This window comes from Rana temporaria, chromosome 9, assembly GCF_905171775.1.
Source record: "Rana temporaria chromosome 9, aRanTem1.1, whole genome shotgun sequence".
NCBI lineage: Eukaryota > Metazoa > Chordata > Amphibia > Anura > Ranidae > Rana > Rana temporaria.
In genome coordinates, this window is record NC_053497.1 from 21,952,733 (window position 1) to 21,971,281 (window position 18,549).

The 18,549-nt window shown below is 48.3% G+C and overlaps 1 protein-coding gene across 11 annotated transcripts in view; it reads left to right on the forward strand.

The window, feature by feature from the left end:
* The window catches only part of HUWE1 (HECT, UBA and WWE domain containing E3 ubiquitin protein ligase 1), a 207,481-nt gene extending 189,137 nt beyond the window's left edge, over nt 1-18,344 (forward strand). For all 11 annotated transcript variants that reach the window (XM_040322927.1, XM_040322930.1, XM_040322933.1 and 8 more), the window contains 2 exons: nt 6,253-6,443; nt 16,923-18,344. In XM_040322927.1, the coding sequence (XP_040178861.1) occupies nt 6,253-6,443; nt 16,923-17,025 (294 nt within the window). In that variant the 3' untranslated portion in view covers nt 17,026-18,344. The remainder of the gene's footprint in view (nt 1-6,252; nt 6,444-16,922) is intronic.
* The last annotated feature ends 205 nt before the right edge of the window (nt 18,345-18,549 follow it).

Sequence of the window (18,549 nt, forward strand, 5' to 3'; positions counted from 1 at the left end):
TGTTAAAAACTTTCCTTAATGCCGCTCCTCCCAGGGGGCGTGGCTCCCCCAGGCATAACCCACACCCTGCTTTAGCAGCCTCAGTTTGTTTTCTGCCTAACGACAGGAGGTCAAGGCTATCTCTGGAGTTCCTGGACTCTGGAGTTTTTTTCTGGCGATTTTTCTCGCTTTTTTTATTATTTTGTTCCTGCATTTTTGAATCCTGCGATTCTTCTATCAACAGCCGACTGGGTGACAGGCTGGGTCCTCGACTCTTGTAGTCCCCCCATGTTCGGCCTTCGAGCGTGTGCCGGCCCTCAGCTCAGCTTTGGGACGTCCACGACAGGCCCCATTGCTCCAGGGGCGGCCGGGGAACTTTGGTTCTAGGGCACACATATGACCGGTCTCTATGGCTTTGTCTCAGTGTGTCTGGCCGACAGCCATGCCGTTTACGGACGTTGGTTCTGTCTGGGATACCTCCAGCCGGGTAGTCGCAGGACAGGTAAGTAGTGGCCCCTTACTCAGGTAAGTGGTCTGGCTGGTGGTTTCCCTGGGGAGGTCGACTGAGGGTCCGCCCTGCTTTCCTCTCTCCCCTTCCTCTCCCTCCTTCCCCCTGACTGGGTAGTGGCTGTGAAGGGGGGCCTCCTGGGTTTTCTTTGTTACCACCGGGGCCCGTGTGTTGTTAGGGGGACTGTGTTGTTACTCTGGGGGGTGCTGCTGTGTGCTGCTGTGTTCTATGAGGTAATTTTTACCTCAGACAGCGGCCGTCTTGGAAATCTCCTTGGTAACGCTGTGATTCTTTTCTGAGGTAACAAAGCAGTCAGTGCTGCTGTGTTCTATGAGGTAATTTTTACCTCAGACAGCGGCCGTCTTGGAAATCTCCTTGGTAACGATGTGATTCTTCCCTGAGATGACTCGGCACAGCCTCTGGTCAGTTTTAGTGCTGTTACAGTTTTAGTGCTGTGAATCTTCCATGAGGTGAATACACATCACAGTCAGCACATCAGAGCACACCTGAGGTTTTTCAGCTCCCTCTGCAGCTGGGTGGGGTGGTGAATACCGGGGGCCCCCATGCTCTGCAATAGCAGCAAGGAGGTGACCAGTGGGTTTTTTTATTTTTGTCCTGCCTTGCAGGGTGGGTGACTCAGCGCTGACACTATGGAACTCAAGCTATGCCTGAGTTAACCCTTAACGCCCCTCCCCCTGCCACATCTGTTATGTTGGCTGTCCTGGGTTTCTTGCCAGGTTTGAAGCAGCTAGTGCCCGGATGGGGGGTAAAAAAGCGCCCCCTCCCTGAAGCCTGCTTCTGGGGATGACACAGAATCGCTGTTTTTTTCTGGTTCTGTTATGTCAGAGGCTGCGGGTTTTAACCCTTATGGATAGTGAGGATGACTCTGCTGCAGTCAGTTGCTGGCAAGAATTTGTTGGAGCTCTTGTTTCTGCGGTGCGCGAGGCTCTAAAAATTGAGGATGTGGCGGAGACACCTCCGTGTCAGTACCAGCAGACTACCACGCATCGCTGAAGTGTTTCCTTGTGTTCCTTATTTGGACTATATGTTATACAAGGAATGGGATGCACCGCAAAAAGTTTGTCAAAAAACTTTGCAACCCGTTACCCCCTTGAGGGGGGCTTTAAAAAAAAAAAAAAAAGTAGGTCTCTCCTCCGCCAGTGGACCCCCCTGTGTCCAGACTGCGCAAGGCCACCACATTGCCTGTGGAAGGGGCTCCTGCATTTCAGGATCCCGCTGATAGGAGAGTGGAGGCCGTGGCCCGCTCCCTATTCACGGTGGTGGGTTCGGCGGTGAGGCCGGCTCTGGCCGGGGCCCTGGCAGGCCCCGACTAAAAGGGCGAAGCTCCTGCTGCAGGAGCTGGAAGAAGGACCTCTAAGGTGGCCTTGGTGATGGCCGTTAAGGGTGAACGGTCCTTTTGGGTCTTCCCTGACTGGCATCATTGAGGATGCCACAGGTGGTAAGCGCATGCTGTTCCCACGGTTTGGGAAGGGCTAGGGACCTCGCCCTGTGCAAGGACCCTCCTTGCCTACCTCCGAGCGTTTTTTCGCTCGCCCTGTGCGGTGGGGGTAGGTCTACATGGTGCTTGAATCCCCGCTGCGGGGTAGCAGCGCACCGGATACCGCATGCCTAACAAGTCTGCGGACATACCTGCTTCCGCCTGAAGGTCTGCTCCCGCCCGTGTCTCGGGTGGGAGACTGGCTTCGCATTGCGAAGTGTTTTCCTTGGGGTACAAGATTGAGTTTCTCTCTTGTCTGCCAAACAGGTTTTTTCCCTCCGGCTTCTGGCCTCCTCCGGTTCGCCGGTTGACTCCGTCAGGGGCTGTCCAGGATCTTCTGGTCAGGGGAGTGATTGTGCCAGTTCCCTCGTTGGAACGGTCTCGGGGTTCTACTCCGTTCTGTTTGTGTCCCCATGGAGGATGGGGCCCGGTCGATCCTGGGCCTCAAGTCCCTCGTTTTGTTTTGTCAGGTTTTTCTGGCATCCTTGGATGTCATGAACGTGTACCTGCATATCCTCAAACCACCAGAGATTCTGTGCTTTGCGGTCGGGGGGGACCATTTTCAATGGTGTCCTTCCCATTCGGCGGGTTTTCGCCAAGGTGCTCGTACCGATACTGGCCCGGCTGTGACAGCGGGGGTTTGTTATGATGGGATGTCTGGACGACATTCTCCTACGAGCTTCTTCGAGCTCTGCATTGGTGGAGCCGTGTCTATCACGTGTCAGGCTCTCTGAGTGTTCGGCTGGTTTCTGGATTGTCCTGAAATCAGGGTTGATTCCGTCTCAGGGATACCTGAGACTGGTCCTGGATTCCTCCGGGGCGGGAGTGTTTTTCTCCTAGCGGAAAAACTTCAGACTCTGCTATCTGCTGTGCAGCAGTTGCCGACCCAGAAGCGGTCATCTCTGCGATTCTGCAGGAAGGTTCTGAGTCAGTTGGTAGCCTCTTTCGAGGCGGTTCCGTATGCCCAATTCCACGCCAGGGTACTACGGAGGGAACTGCTGTCACGATGGGACTAGCTTCCGTCATCTCTGGATTACCAGATTCAGTTGAGTCATCTGATCATGTCTCCCCTGGTATGGTGGCTGGCGTTTCCAGTGCTTCGGGCCGGAAAGTCATTTTTCTGCAGGCCACTGGACAGTGGTCACGACGGATGCCAGCCTCTCCGGTTGGGGAGGGGCGCTTGGGGCACCCAGTCAGCCCAGGGGCACTGGACTCAGGTGGAGTCCTGCCTACTGATCAACGTTCTGGAGCTCCGAGCAATCAAGCTTTGCCTTACCAGGTGGTCCCTGGATCTACAGGGCCGACCGGTCAGGATCCTGTCCGATAACACCACGTCCGTGGCGTAGGTTGATCATCAGGGAGGCACACGGAGTTCTGTTGCAGCGACGGGGGTCGCGCGCATCCTTTCGGTGGGCCGAAGGGTCCGTTCCGGCTCTATCGGCCGGGTACATTCCGGGAATACGGAATTGGCTAGCCGACTACCTAAGTCGCACTGCACTGGGCCAAGGAGAGTGGTCTCTCCACCCGCAGGTGTTTCGGGGTCTGTGCCGAAAGTGGGGCACTCCGGACGTGGACCTTCTAGCGTCCCGTCTCTATCGGTAGGTGCCACGGTTCGTGGCCAGGTTTAAGGACCCGTGGGCGGACGCGTCAGGCGCGTTGGTGGCTCCTTGGGGTCGCTGTCGCCTACTTTACACCTTCCCTCCTCGGAAGCTTCTTCCTCGCCTGCTGCGCAGAGTAGAAGCTGTAGGGATTCTATCGGTCCTGATTGCCCCAGATTGGCCGCGTCGCTTCTGGTACGCGGACCAGGTGCGTCTGCTGGCAGACGCCCCCTAGCGTCTTCCCCTGGGAATTGATTTTCTGTTACAGGGTCCAATCTTCCACCCTGTTTCACAGCCACCGGCCTTAGCGGCGTGGCTGTTGAGAGCCAGGGGCTTAAGGGCCGAGGCCTATTGGGCTCGGTGGTCTCTACCGTGCTGCCTGCACGGAGGTCTACCTCACGTAGGTTTTTTCCTCATACATGGAAGGCCTACTTCTCTGTGTGTGGGGAGATGAACTGGCACTCTCGTACATGCGTTGTGTACAGGATTCTGCTGTCTTTGCAGCAGGGAGTGGTTCAGGCTCTCGCCTTATGTACGGTTAGGAGCCAGATTTCTGCTCTGGCTGTTTTTTACTTGCAGCGACCCTTGGCATAGCACTCCTGGGTGCGTGCGTTGGGTCAGGGGGTCTGGCAGGTGGCCCCTCCGGTGCGCCCTCCATTACCCCCATGGGACTTGAATTTAGTCCTTTCAGTGCTTCGGGATGCTCCCTTTGAGGACATTCGGGAGGTTTTTTGTTTTATTGTCACAAAAGGTGATTTTATTTCTGGTAGCAATTACCTCGATCAGACGGGTGTCTGTCTGTTCTGGCGGCCTTGTCTTGCAAGGCTCCCTGCTTGGTCATCCGTAAGGATGAGGTGGTGCTGCGGCCGCAGCCGTTTTTCTCCCTAAGGTCGTTTCGGCTTTTCACTTGGATGTGGACATTGTTCTTCCATCCTTGTGTCCTCAGCCGAAGAACCCGAAGGAGGCCACTTTACATTCTTTGGATGTGGTTCGGGCCCTTCGAGTTTACTTGTCGGCGACAGCTCCGTTCCGGATGTCGGACTCGCTGTTCGTGTCTGTGTCCGGTCCCAGTAAGGGCCTGGCAGTTTCGTCGGCCACCATTTCCAGGTGGATCCGACGGATTGTGCTTCAGGCCTATGCCCTGAAGGGCGGGCGCCCCCCTTTCGGGTCATGGCGCATTCGACCAGGGCGATCGGGGCCTCTTGGGCTTTCCGACACCAAGCCTCTGTGTTACTGGTGTGTAAGGCTGCGACCTGGTCGTCGGTCCACGCTTTTTCAAAGTTTTATATGGTGGATGTGAGTGCATCTTCGGATGCCTCCATTGGCCGCAGGGTGTTACAGGCGGCAGTTTAAGGTTGGAGTTCCTCCGTTGAGTAACTCCGGTTTTTGTTTGGGGTGTAACCTGTTTTTGCTGTGTTATTTTTCCCACCCCTCGAATTTTTTTGACACTGCTTGGGGACGTCCCTAAGGTCAATGAAGGCTGTGTCCGTCTATGAACGAAAGAGAAAAAAGGATTTTTGTACTCACCGTAAAATCCATTTCTCGGAGTTCATAGACGGACACAGCACCCACCCCTCCTTTGTTTGTACTGCTTGTTACGAACTGAGGCTGCTAAAGCAGGGTGTGGGTTATGCCTGGGGGAGCCACGCCCCCTGGGAGGAGCGGCATTAAGGAAAGTTTTTAACACCTTAAGTGCTGTAGAATTCTGCCTAAAATCTCCTGGTAGGAAGAAGCATAACCCTAAGGTCAATGAAGGCTGTGTCCGTCTATGAACTCCGAGAAATGGATTTTACGGTGAGTACAAAAATCCTTTTTTTTTGGTCCGCACTGGAATAAGATCGTATGGGTGTTCACGCTTATGCAAGCCGATTCCTACACCATTTCACAGTTCGCACTGTGATCTGCTGACCAATCTGGGGGTGTCGTTAACTTTACCTTGACACCCCCCAGCGGTTCGCAGATCTCAGTGTGAACCACTGTGCGATTCAGGTGCGATGCGGCAACCCGCACTGGATTTGCAGGGTTCTCGCATAGCATCAGTTTGAACCCAGCCTAAAAGAACTCTGAATAATACAAATGCATGCCACACTTTTTGAATGTTATTTGTAAAAAAAAGACATTAATTTTTTTCCACTTCACAATTATGTGCCACTTTGTGTTGGTCTATCACATAAAATTCCAATAAAACACATTTACATTTTTGGTGGTAACATGACAAAATGTGGAAAATTTCAAGGGGGTATAAATACTTTTTTCAAGGCACTGTGGTATTCTGCACTGTTCTGGTAGCAGGATAGGAACTTCCCATTCCTAAATGAAATCGGGTCGGTCATTCACAGGAAGCCTTACATTTCATTAATGAATGCAAGGCTTTCTCTGACTGGAAAAGATGGAGATTGCAACATCCTCTGCCCACCTCTGTCAATCGGAGGAAGCCCTGTAATCCATTAATGAAATGCAAGCCTTATTGTGATTGGCTGAGCAATGCCATTTCCTGTGTGAAATAAATCATTATTGAAAATGTATTTTTAACATTTTCTAAGAACCTTTTGTCTAATTTATACTTTTTAATACTTTAAGGTTAACGTCCAAAAGTTCTTCATGAAAAGCAGGCTAGCTAAAACTTCTGAACAAACTATATATGTCTGTTTTTTTATTTATTTTTTTAGATTCAATGGTTCTGGAGGGCGCTTCGCTCATTTGACCAAGCAGATAGAGCCAAATTTCTTCAGTTTGTCACTGGAACCTCCAAGGTACCTCTTCAGGGCTTTGCAGCACTTGAGGGGATGAACGGCATCCAAAAATTCCAGATACATCGAGACGACCGGTCCACAGACAGGCTGCCTTCTGCTCACACGTGGTAAGTCACAAAGTGCAGCAATCTAATACACATTCAGGTACTCTAAGATGTGCGTACACTTACAATTCTTGCAGCAGTGGAGAATATAGAGCAGCGGTGGCAGCTTAGTCGCCCCTCCAGGCCATCATATGTGGCCCTCGCACCTCTCCTGCAGCTGCAGGAGAGCTCCAGCCATCCTCTGGTCCTCCACCAGACCCTTACTTTCTGCTTTCAAGCAATGCATAAGGGAAGGAGGGGTGCACTGGGATGTAAGGGAGAGTGGGTAACTCAACTTCTGATGGTGGGGTAGCTCTTGACATCGAATATATGGGGAGGGGATGTGCTGGACATCTAATCTTACAGATACAACCGGCCCTTTTTGAGGGCAATCATAATGCTGATGCGGCCCACGATGAAATTGAGTTTGACACCCCTGATGTAAAAGATCTTATAGCCGCTATACGAAAGATGGGTTTTTACAAGTATTTGTGGGTGGAACATGCTTAAAAAATACCCTAAGCCTTTCCTGCCCTTCTGTATATAAACATTCCACTGAACGATGCCCCATGGAGAGAGAATGTCAATATAGGTTATGTTTGCAACTTCAAAACTTTCTAGAGATTGCGCAGGTCTGCAGTAGGGAAGCTGGCTCGATAAACACTTAGAGTGGTCATAGATCAAAGCATGGGCTCAATCCTCTCATTGTAGCTGTTACAGCAGAACTGTGAAAAGATGAACACTTGGTGCGTTTTTTTGTTTTATTTATGCCTGTGGTTCTGTCTCCCTAAAGAAGTGATCCAGGCAACTGTACAGCTTCCTGGTCACGTCATGTGGCTGTGCGGATGGATGATTGGTCTGATCAGTCCCCTTATGATTGTATTTGATGGATTTTTTTTTTTAATACATTTTGAAAATGAAACCCCCCCCAATACATGTGACATGCATATTATGAACTATACAACACTGCAGTGTTGCTAGAGCAATTTTAAGGCCAATATTTACAGTACTGTGTATTGATTTCACAAGTGCACATGCTTGATCTTTTAGTAGTAATTGTTAATTTTTCAAGCTGCCGTCTCACTTTTTTTTTTTTCAAAGCCATTCACAATAGCCCTCATGTACATTTGTAGTGTCAGGCTGCTGTGAGATTTGAAGACATTGTACTAGAAAATGTCTGTGTTCAAACTCGCATAACGCTGTAAATACAAAATACATTCTGGAAAAGTTTTACCAGAATCTGGAGCGGATGTGCAGTCGGCTTCAAAATTTAATTTTCAAAGCTTAACTTGAGCTGAAGTTAGTTCCATATTCTGTCTGCTATAGTTTACATTGCACACAAATTTAAACATTTGTTTTGGCTTTTTGTACATTACCTTATTGTACATCCCAGGATACAGAGTGTGGTCACATCCATTATGATAGGTTATGTCTCCACCTTCAGATGATTGCACACTGGCAAAAAGACACAATATTTCCTCCTAGGCATAACCCTTCCCAGCCAGGCAAGACTTAATTTACATTTCTTTATCGTACATCACGGGACACAGAGCGGCATTCATTACTATATGGGTTATATGGAGTACCTTCAGGTGTAGACACTGGCAATCTCAAACAGGAAATGCCCCTCCCTATATAACCCCCTCCCATAGGAGGAGTACCTCAGTTTTTCCGCCAGTGTCTTAGGTGTTAGTCATGGTTTAGCTTGCCTCCACATCCTTGGGATTAGGTGAGCTAACCGGTTCTGTCCAAAAAAGCCTCAGCGCTAAAGTGGTCAGTAACCGGACCCCAAACCCTTGGGGTATAGCCCATAATGCTTTTCTTTTTAGAGAGCTGGACCCTGGGCCCAGAACTTAGAAACCTTTGGGTGCCTAATGTTTCTGTTGCCAGAGTGCTATATGGGCCCAGGACAGTGGATCCTTCATAGGAACCCAGGGCCTGAAGGTCTAGACATCCCCACCGAGATGGGGGAAGATTGGGCCTCTTGCTTGGCAAAGTCCTGCGGCATGGAGCAGGTAAGTGAGGGGAAAACTTGCGGAACTTGGTTCTTAGCAGGTTTTTTCTGGGGGGTCACAGGGGACATGCCTAAAGTTATGCACTGCATCTGGCAAACTAGTCACATATCATAAAGATAGGATGGCTCTATATGTATTATTCCCCATAAGATGTGACCTCCCTTGTAGTGTTGGAAAAGCATTGAGTGGGGCCTGTGTTATATAAAAGTATATGTGTGTGTCAGAGAGCTGTGCTTACCTGCAAGCCTCCAGGCGATGCTCCATTCAGTCTTCCTCCTCACGGCCTGCAAAGCAGGCAAAACGCTGACCTCCTCATGGTTCCAGGCTGCAGGCTGCAGTTTGCTGGAGCAGAGAGGTCCCTTCCTCCCAACCCCACCCCCCCCCTGTCGGGAGGGGCATTTCCTGTTTGAGATTGCTGGGGGGGGGAAGGGCGGGTCAGTGGCTTAAGGAAGGGGCGGCCCTTCCTTGTTTGTTCCATATAGCTCATTCAATACTTTGGAACTGAGGAGGAAAGACCAGAACGGCAAGCGCGGGGCGCCGAGGACACACAGTGGCCAGAAAGAATATTGCAGTCTTCAGAAAGACTGTTTTCAAGCCTAGGAATAGGCTGTTTCTTTTCCATCTCATAGTTTTTCTTGCAATACTACTCAGGGGGACAGAATGTTTTTTCTTTCCTAGATTTAAAAAAAAAAAAAAAAAAAGTGTCATCTAGGGGAGAGGAAGCATTTTTTTATCCCCCAAACAGGTGTTTGGGCATTTAACTATTTATAAGTCCCAGGTACCAATAAGTAGCAGGTGTACCTCGGTATTGTACCATGGCATCAAAAAACAAGGGTACAAGAGGTGGGGATTCCCCCAGAGAGTCTGAGGTCTCGGACAAAGCTATGCCGCTGCTTTCCCCACAGGGAGCCTTGGGGCCATCGGGATCTGGGGCTGGAGCTGACGCGGGTCAGTCCAACCCTAAGATGGTCACGGAGGAGGTATTACTCACCTCTTTAAAAGAGATGCAGAAAAGCATGGGTAAAATGATAGCCGCAGCTATGCGGGGCAGTAAGCGGAATAGATCTCCGTCGCCCGAGCGCGGACCCTCAGAAGAGGAGGTCCTTTCCTCAGGGGAATTGGACGACCTCTTGGACAAGGACCAAGTAGGTTCAGGGATCGAGGATCCGGATACAGAGGAGTCTGGGGCAGTCTCCCTGAGGGAGAGCTGGTGGATTCAAGGATTGTCGGACTTGGTCCATAGGGCATTCAACTTGCCAGTACCAGATCTCCAGGTATCGACGGTTTCAGCTTTGGGCTCACTGAGGGCGCCTCAAAGCAATGCTGTGTTTCCGATCCATCCTCTATTAGAGGGAGTTTTGTTCCAAGATTGGAACAAGCCAGATAAGATCTTCTTACCACCTAAGAAGTTCTCTGTCCTATATCCTATGGAAGAAAAATTTTCCAAAAGATGGGCTACTCCTGCAGTGGACGCAGCCATCTCATGTGTTAACAAATCGTTAACATGCCCTGTAGAAAACATACAGGTGTTCAAGGATCCAGTTGATAAGCGCTTGGAAGCACTACTTAAGAACTCCTTCACTACTGCAGGGGCAGTAGTACAGCCAGCTGTGGCTGCGATTGGGGTCGCTCAAGCATTATCGGATCAATTTAAGCAGATGCTTAAACTTATTCCTGCCCAGCAGGCAGAAGAATTTTCGGATGTCCCTAAGGCCATATGTTTTACGGTAGACGCAATCAAGGATTCTATCCAGCAAGCGTCACGTTTATCGTTATCCCTTATCCATATGAGAAGACTCTTATGGTTAAAAAGCTGGGAGGCTGAGCCCCCATGCAAGAAGCTCCTGGTAGGGTTCCCCTTCCATGGAGGACGACTCTTCGGAGAAGACCTAGATAAATACATTCAGACCATTTCAAACGGCAAGAGTACTCTCTTGCCAACTAAGAAGAAGGTTCAGGGGCCTGCGTTTAAACGACAGTATTCCCCTGGGCAGGGGCCCTCTAATGCCAAGCAGTATCGACGGCCTCCTGCAAAAGCAAACTTCGGCTTCAACAGCAAATCACAAGGACAGGCTGTTAGAGGCAAAAGGCAGTGGTTTCGCAAACCAGCAAAACCAGCCCCCAAGCCAACCTTATGAAGGGGCGCCCCCACCCACGAAGGTGGGGGGAAGGCTGCGACTCTTTTCAGAGATTTGGGAAGCCAGCATTCCCGACGAGTGGGTACGGTCTTCCGTGGCCACAGGCTACAAATTAGATTTCCTAAGGTTTCCTCCTCCTCATTTCCAGAAGTCGAGGATTCCAAACGATCCGGAAAAGGGAGCCGCATTAAGATCGGCATTAGATCATCTACTTTCCCAGGAAGTAATAGTAGAGGTACCAGTCCTGGAACAGGGGCTGGGTTTCTACTCCAACCTATTCATCATCCCAAAATCCAATGGAGATGTCAGGCCAATTTTGGACCTAAAGATGGTAAATGCATATCTAAAGATCCGCTCATTTCGGATGGAATCCGTGCGGTCAGCAGCTGCCACACTCCAGAAGGACGACTTCATGGCGTCCATAGACATAAAGGATGCCTACCTTCATGTTCCAATTTATCAGCCACATCAAAGATATCTACGCTTCATGGTGGCTTCGCGTCACTTCCAATTCGTGGCGCTTCCCTTCGGGTTGGCTACGGCCCCCCGGGTGTTCACGAAGGTCCTAGCTCCGATCCTAGCCAAGCTAAGGATCCAAGGGGTCACGATCCTAGCATACCTGGACGACCTCCTAGTCATAGACCACTCGTCTCCCGGCTTGGAGCGAGCAGTGGCCCTCACGGTCCAATACCTCGAGAGGTTCGGCTGGGTCCTAAATCGAGAAAAGTCAGCTTTCCAGCCCACAAGGCAGTTGGAATATCTCGGCATGAGATTAGACACAGAACAACAAGGAGTGTTCCTACCTCTGAGGAAGGTAAAAGCCATCAAGGAATTAATCCTACTGGTTCTAAGCACTCGCATCCTACAGGCAGCCATCCTGTCAGCATGGAGCAGAAGGCCACAGGCCTTGGATATCCCGTTGCCGCTCTTATCAAGAGTCCGACAAAGTCTGTGTTGGTGGTTAGACCCTCAGAATCTACTGAAGGGGAAGTCTTTCAGCCCAGTGGCTTGGAAGATAGTGACCACAGATGCCAGCCTGACGGGCTGGGGAGCAATTTTGGATGGTTGCACTCGCCAAGGTACTTGGGCAAAGCCAGAGAAGCAGTTGCCCATCAACATCTTGGAGCTCAGAGCTGCTCGACTAGCCCTCAGGGCTTGGACGTCAAAATTGCAGGGGTTCCCGGTGAGAATTCAATCAGACAATGCCACGGCCGTGGCATACATAAATCACCAAGGGGGAACCAGGAGTCAAGCCGCTCAGAGAGAGGTGAGCTTGATTCTCCTATGGGCAGAGGCGCATGTGCCCTGCATATCGGCAATATTCATTCCAGGAGTGGACAACTTTCAGGCGGACTTCTTAAGCCGCCAGACTCTATGGCCGGGGGAATGGTCTCTGCATCCACAAGTCTTTCAAGCACTCTGCCAAAGATGGGGAGTGCCGGACGTGGATATCATGGCATCGAGACTCAACAAGAAACTAGACAGGTTCATATCCCGCTCAAGGGATCCGATGGCCTGCGGAACCGATGCGTTGGTTTGCCCTTGGCATCAGTTCAAACTTCTTTATGCGTTTCCCCCGCTCCAGTTACTACCCCGCCTGCTGCGCAGGATCCGGGTGGAACACATACCAGTCATCCTGGTAGCTCCAGCATGGCCCAGAAGGGCATGGTACTCACTCATCCTAAAGATGGTAGTGGGAGACCCTTGGACTCTTCCTCTACGGCCAGACCTGCTATCGCAAGGTCCGATCCTCCACCCTGCCTTACGGCATCTAAATTTGACGGCCTGGAAGCTGAATCCCTGATTCTCAGGGGTAGAGGTCTGTCTCAGAAAGTAGTCTCTACCCTAATCAGAGCCAGGAAACCGGTCTCTAGGGTGATTTATTACAGGGTCTGGAAGGCCTATGTAGGCTGGTGTGAGTCCAAGCGATGGCTTTCTCGCAAATTTACCATCGATAGAGTATTAAGTTTTCTCCAGCTAGGAGTGGATAAAGGATTGGCATTAAGCACAATCAAAGGACAGATTTCTGCTCTGTCAGTGTGGTTTCAGCGGCCGCTGGCCACCCACTCGCTGGTTAAGACCTTCCTTCAAGGGGTCTTACGTATTAGACCTCCAGTTAAATCCCCGCTTTGTCCGTGGGATTTAAATCTTGTTCTGTCAAGTTTACAGAAACAACCGTTTGAGCCGTTGGCTGAAATTCCTTTGGTTCTACTGACAAGGAAGTTAGTATTTTTGGTTGCCATAGTTTCCGCAAGAAGAGTTTCGGAGCTAGCGGCCTTATCCTGTAAGGAACCATATCTTGTTTTTCATAAGGACAGGGTCGTTCTCCGCCCTCATCCTTCCTACCGAAGGTCATATCCAGTTTTCATTTGAACCAGGATTTGGTATTACCATCCTTCTTCCCTAAACCTACTTCCAGAAAGGAAGGGTTGCTGCATACCTTGGATATTGTCAGGGCCATGAAGGCCTATCTTAAAGCTACAAAGAAGATCCGGAAAACGGATGTGCTGTTCATTCTACCGGATGGGCCCAAGAAGGGGCAGGCAGCTGCAAAGTCCACCATTTCTAGGTGGATTAAGCAATTAATCACTCAGGCCTACGGCTTGAAAGGGTTGCCTCCTCCAGTATCATTAAAGGCTCATTCTACTAGAGCCATGGGCGCCTCCTGGGCAGCACACCACCAGATCTCTATGGCTCAAGTTTGCAAGGCGGCAACCTGGTCTTCTGTCCACACGTTTACAAAATTCTACAAGTTGGACGTAAGAAGGAATACTGATACTGCCTTCGGGCAGGCAGTGCTGCAGGCTGCAGTTTGAGACCCTCGGATTCCGGGGGCTCCTCTTTTTTGAGTTAAATTTAAAATTTAAAATTATTTTTCTCAACTAAGTTGGATTTATTATGATTTGAGTATATCTCTAAATTAAATCCTTTTGTCTTGGAGATGTTCTCCCTCCCCTCATTGTAAGCATTGCTTTGGGACATCCCATATAGTAATGAATGCCGCTCTGTGTCCCGTGATGTACGATAAAGAAAAAGAGATTTTTAATACAGCTTACCTGTAAAATCTTTTTCTTGGAGTACATCACGGGACACAGAGCTCCCACCCCTCTTTTTTGAGGACCATTTTGGGAGGCATACTGCTTGCTACAAAACTGAGGTACTCCTCCTATGGGAGGGGGTTATATAGGGAGGGGCATTTCCTGTTTGAGATTGCCAGTGTCTACACCTGAAGGTACTCCATATAACCCATATAGTAATGAATGCCGCTCTGTGTCCCGTGATGTACTCCAAGAAAAAGATTTTACAGGTAAGCTGTATTAAAAATCTCTTTTTTTTTTGCTAGTGTCATAGGTGATATGCCCATGCAATCTCTCTCCACTGCCCATGACTTGGTACTTCCAGTAGAATGGTACCTGGATACGCAAGGAAGGCCTGCAATGTTGCTGGTCGTCACCAGACTCTGCGTACAGGTATCCTCTGCAATGGAATATTACCTTGCAAACCGGCAGAGTGCTATAAAAGTCCAGGGCGGTCGAATCCCTGAAGACCCTTGTGGTATGGCCCGCCATACTCCTCAAATGTATAGGTGGAGTTGAATGTAAAAAATTGACACATGTATTGGCTGCCTACCCTGTAAGGATTCAGTCACACAATGCTACGGCAGTGGCCTACATCAACGCTGATTCACCAGAAGTCCAGCTGCTCAGGAGGAAGTAGATTTCATCTATGTTCCTGCACTGTCCACATGCCAAGCGCTGCAAATTGTCAGGCCGACCCAACCTCTTATCGCAAGGTCTGATCTTCCATCATTATTTACCTGATGCTGGCTTTTACCGGCAAGCTGTTGAATCCAGCGTCTTGAGAGACATGGGAGTGTCTGCGGTTGTTCCTACGCTTTTTTTTTTTTTTTTTTTTTTTAGGCTAGGAAGGGGACTTCTTGGAATATTTACCACATGACTTGGAAATATTATTGTCTAATAATAAGCTCAATGTCTTGGCTCACATTCTGGCTTTTCCCCAATCTGTTCTCACTCAATCAAAATCCTGATGGACTCAAAAGATCAGATTTTGGCCTTGGTGATTCTGGGACCAATTACCTCACATTGTTTGGTGCCTTTGTGTAAGGGGGTCACGTGTCTTGTTCCTCAAGCGACTGACTCCATGGGACCTAAACTGTGTTCTTTCTGTTGTAGAAATCCTTTTGAACTTAATCGGAATAGTCCCTTAGTCCAGGGGTCGACAAATCCCGGGCGCCATGGCGACTAGAAATGGGGACCTGGCGACTTGGCTTTTTTTTTTGTGAGCTGGCACCATCTGGTGGTGAGCCGTTGGTATTACAAGTTATTACCACCAGATGTGTAAGCTGGCGCCATCTGGTGGTGGCCGTTGGTATTACAAGTTAAGCATTACAAGTTAAACAGCAATTCTAATGTAATTTTTCACTATTTTCACTGCCATCTTCTTCCCTCTAATTAGAACCCCCAAACATTATATATATTTTTTATCCTAACACCCTAGAGAATAAAATGGCGATCGTTGCAATACTTTCTGTCATGCCGTATTTGCGCAGCGGTCTTGCAAGCGCACTTTTTTGGGGAAAAATTACACTTTTTTTAATAAAAAAATAAGACAACAGTAAAATTATCCCCATTTTTTTTTAATATTATGAAAGATAATGTTACTCCAAGTAAATTGATACCCAACATGTCGCGCTTCAAAATTACGTCCGCTCATGGAATGGCGTCAAACTTTTACCCTTTAAAATCTCCATAGGCGACGTTTAAAAAAACTCTACAGGTTGCATGTTTTGAGTTAGAGGAGGTCTAGGGCTAGAATTATTGCTCTCGCTCTACCAATCGCGGTGATACCTTACATGTGTGGTTTGAACACCGTTTACATATGCGGTCGCTGCTCACGTATGCGTTCGCTTCTGCACGCAAGCTCGTCAGGACGGGGCGCGTTTTCTGGCTCCTAACTTTTTTAGCTGGCTCCTAGATTCCAAGCAAATTTGTCAACCCCTGCCTTAGTCCTTTTGATTCGGAAGGTTGTTTTTTTGTGTCCATTAATTTTGGTTCAAAGAGTATCCTATAAGGAACCATTCTGTTGATTGATCATAAGGTGATGCTAGCACCTCGGTTCATCTAAACCAGGACATTGGTTACTGCCTTTCTGTCCCAAACCTCAGATGCTGGGGGGGGGGGGGGGGGGGGTTCGTGCATTTATATGTTGAAGTTGACTGCTGCCATTTGTCAGTCTCCCTCGTTATGCTTCCTAAAGGGAAGGATCATGCTACCATTTCTCAGTTGATCTGTCAGCATGTTTTGCAAGCTTACGGCCTAAAGTGCAGAGTTCCACTGTTTCAGTGATGGCTCCTTCTACCAGCAATGTTGGTGCGGCCTGCTATGTCAGGTTTTAACCTGTTTTGTTTCATTTTTTGGGGCTTTTTTTCCCCCCCATTTGTTGCCTTCACCTCATTCAGGTGCTATGAGACAACCCTATCATAATGGATATAAAGGTACCTTATGGCCTGGGATCTAGAATAATGGGATTTCTGCTTTATCAGTAAACTTATTTTCTTAAAGTAAATCAAAGCACACAGGGACTGAAACTGAAGCTTTGCCTAGCTGGGATCGCTCTCTCTCTCTCGCGCTCTCTCTCGCGCTCTCTCTCTCTCTCGCGCTCTCTCTCTCTCTCTCTCTCTCTCGCGCTCTCTCTCGCGCTCTCTCTCGCGCTCTCTCTCGCGCTCTCTCTCGCGCTCTCTCGCCCGCTCTCTCTCTCTCGCCCGCTCTCTCTCTCTCGCCCGCTCTCTCTCTCGCCCGCTCTCTCTCTCGCCCGCTCTCTCTCTCGCCCGCTCTCTCTCTCGCCCGCTCTCTCTCTCGCCCGCTCTCTCTCTCGCCCGCTCTCTCTCTCGCCCGCTCTCTCTCTCGCCCGCTCTCTCTCGCTCTCTTGTCACCTGAAGGTGGCCGCATAACTGCTGTAAAATATATGCAAGGTCTTTTATTGCTTGTAATGTGTCTTGTACCTTCGTTGACTCAATAAAGACCAGCCTTGTTTGTTAAAAAAAATATAAATATATATGCAGGGTCTTTTTTAAGAAATTAAGGGTCCATATGTGAAAATCTTTGTTGGCATGCAAAAAACTTGAGTCAATACTGCATAACAAAACTTTGAGGTGGTCACAAGTTTTGATTTACCCCTTTAAAATGCAAAAAAAAAAATTGAGTAAGAAAGACCAGTGTATCTTCCCTAATTCACTTTTCAGAATACAGGTGTTCTTTAAACATACAATTGCATTTGACAAGTTGATAAACCATTACTTCTGTATATTAACACATCTCTTGTTTGTTCAGTTTTAACCAGTTGGATTTGCCAGCCTATGAGAGTTATGAGAAGCTACGTCACATGCTGCTTTTGGCCATCCAGGAGTGCTCTGAGGGGTTCGGCCTGGCCTAGGAACACCCCGCTGTATAATGTTTTTCTACTGTTGGACTTTAAAGAGGAAAAAAGCAAAACCAAGCCATGCATCTATCTTGCTCACCCTGCTGGCACCAAGAAGAGGGACTTGCCTTCTAAAGCTGCCGCCTGTCTCCGGTTCCCTTCCAATGGCGAACTGGCTGTACTGAGACTTGAAATCACTGCTCTGGGGAATGTAGAGAACGGAGAGGAGCAGGGGGAAAATTATATATAAGTATATAAATATATATATTTTTCTGTTTTGCTTTTCTTCAGTTTTGCCTAAGGATGAGTTGACACGCTCAACTCTTCAAAAAGAAAAAAAAAAAGAAAAAAAAACCTCTGAACGCAGGGTAGAGAAGCTGGTGAATATGGTAACGTAAATTCTGCAAATATGTGAAAAAACCCCCACAAAAGAACCTTTGGAAGAGAAGAAACCTAGAGCACTCTCATTATGAAATAGCCACTATTCCCTACGCTATTTTTTCAGCTTCAAATAAAAATTCGGAGGTGTTTACCTGTAAATAAACCACTGAATGGATTTACCTGATCAATACAGTTTTTTTATTTCTTCATGCCCCGTTTCTGGTGGTGGTTGGATGGTTTTGGGGGGAAGGTTTGAGAAGGCGAGTTGGATGAAATGTGTAAAGTGGTAGGATCAAATGACCGAGCCTATGAAGGCTAAAAGACCACTGGCTTGTGAAGGGCTGACAGCCGTTAACTAGTGTGGCCTTTAGACCTTGCAAAGACATTTCCCATCTTCTATTAGATCTATTCTTTGTGAGCGTGTGAAGCGATGGGACACGTGAGATGCAGAGGGGCAGATAAATTGCAGATCCAGATGAGCAATGGGAGAGCAGAATGTAAACACAATCTAGCCAAGGTTTAATCCCCCACCCCATATTTATTTTTTTCTTTTTCCCCCATCCCTGTTCATTTTTTTGAGGTTTGGATTGCTAGGATTTTTTTTTTTATTTCTTTTAAAAATGCAAAATTGAGATGAAGAAAAAAGACTTATCGGAAGTTTTTTGCTGCAAGTTTTGAAACACTGGGAGAGGTGTGGCTACCATAAGTAGAAGCACGGGAGGGAGGTCGGGCAGGGGCTGTTTTGGTCGGACATCTTGTCATTCTGCTGGAAAAGTGTTAAATTTCGGCCTGGTTTTCCTAGCTCACTCCTCACATGCTGTGCACGGAATAATGCACTTGTGTCAACTAGACCGTTCAGGAGGAATAAAGAAAGTGATTGAATAAAGGTTTAGTTTGAAAGCCAACAAGCCTTGGTGTCTTTGTGTGTGATGGATTAAATCTTTGATATTGTGCACCTTTTGGTCTGTTTGTTTTGTGTTGTGTTTTTTTGCTAGTATTATATAGCGCTTTGTAACAAAGTTGCAGAATATAATGGTTCCAAGCATATTACAATGGATATAAAAAGTCTACACACCCATGTTAAAATGTTAGGATTATGTGATAAAAAAAAGACAATGATAAATCATTTCAGAACTTTTTTTCACCTTTTTAATGTCG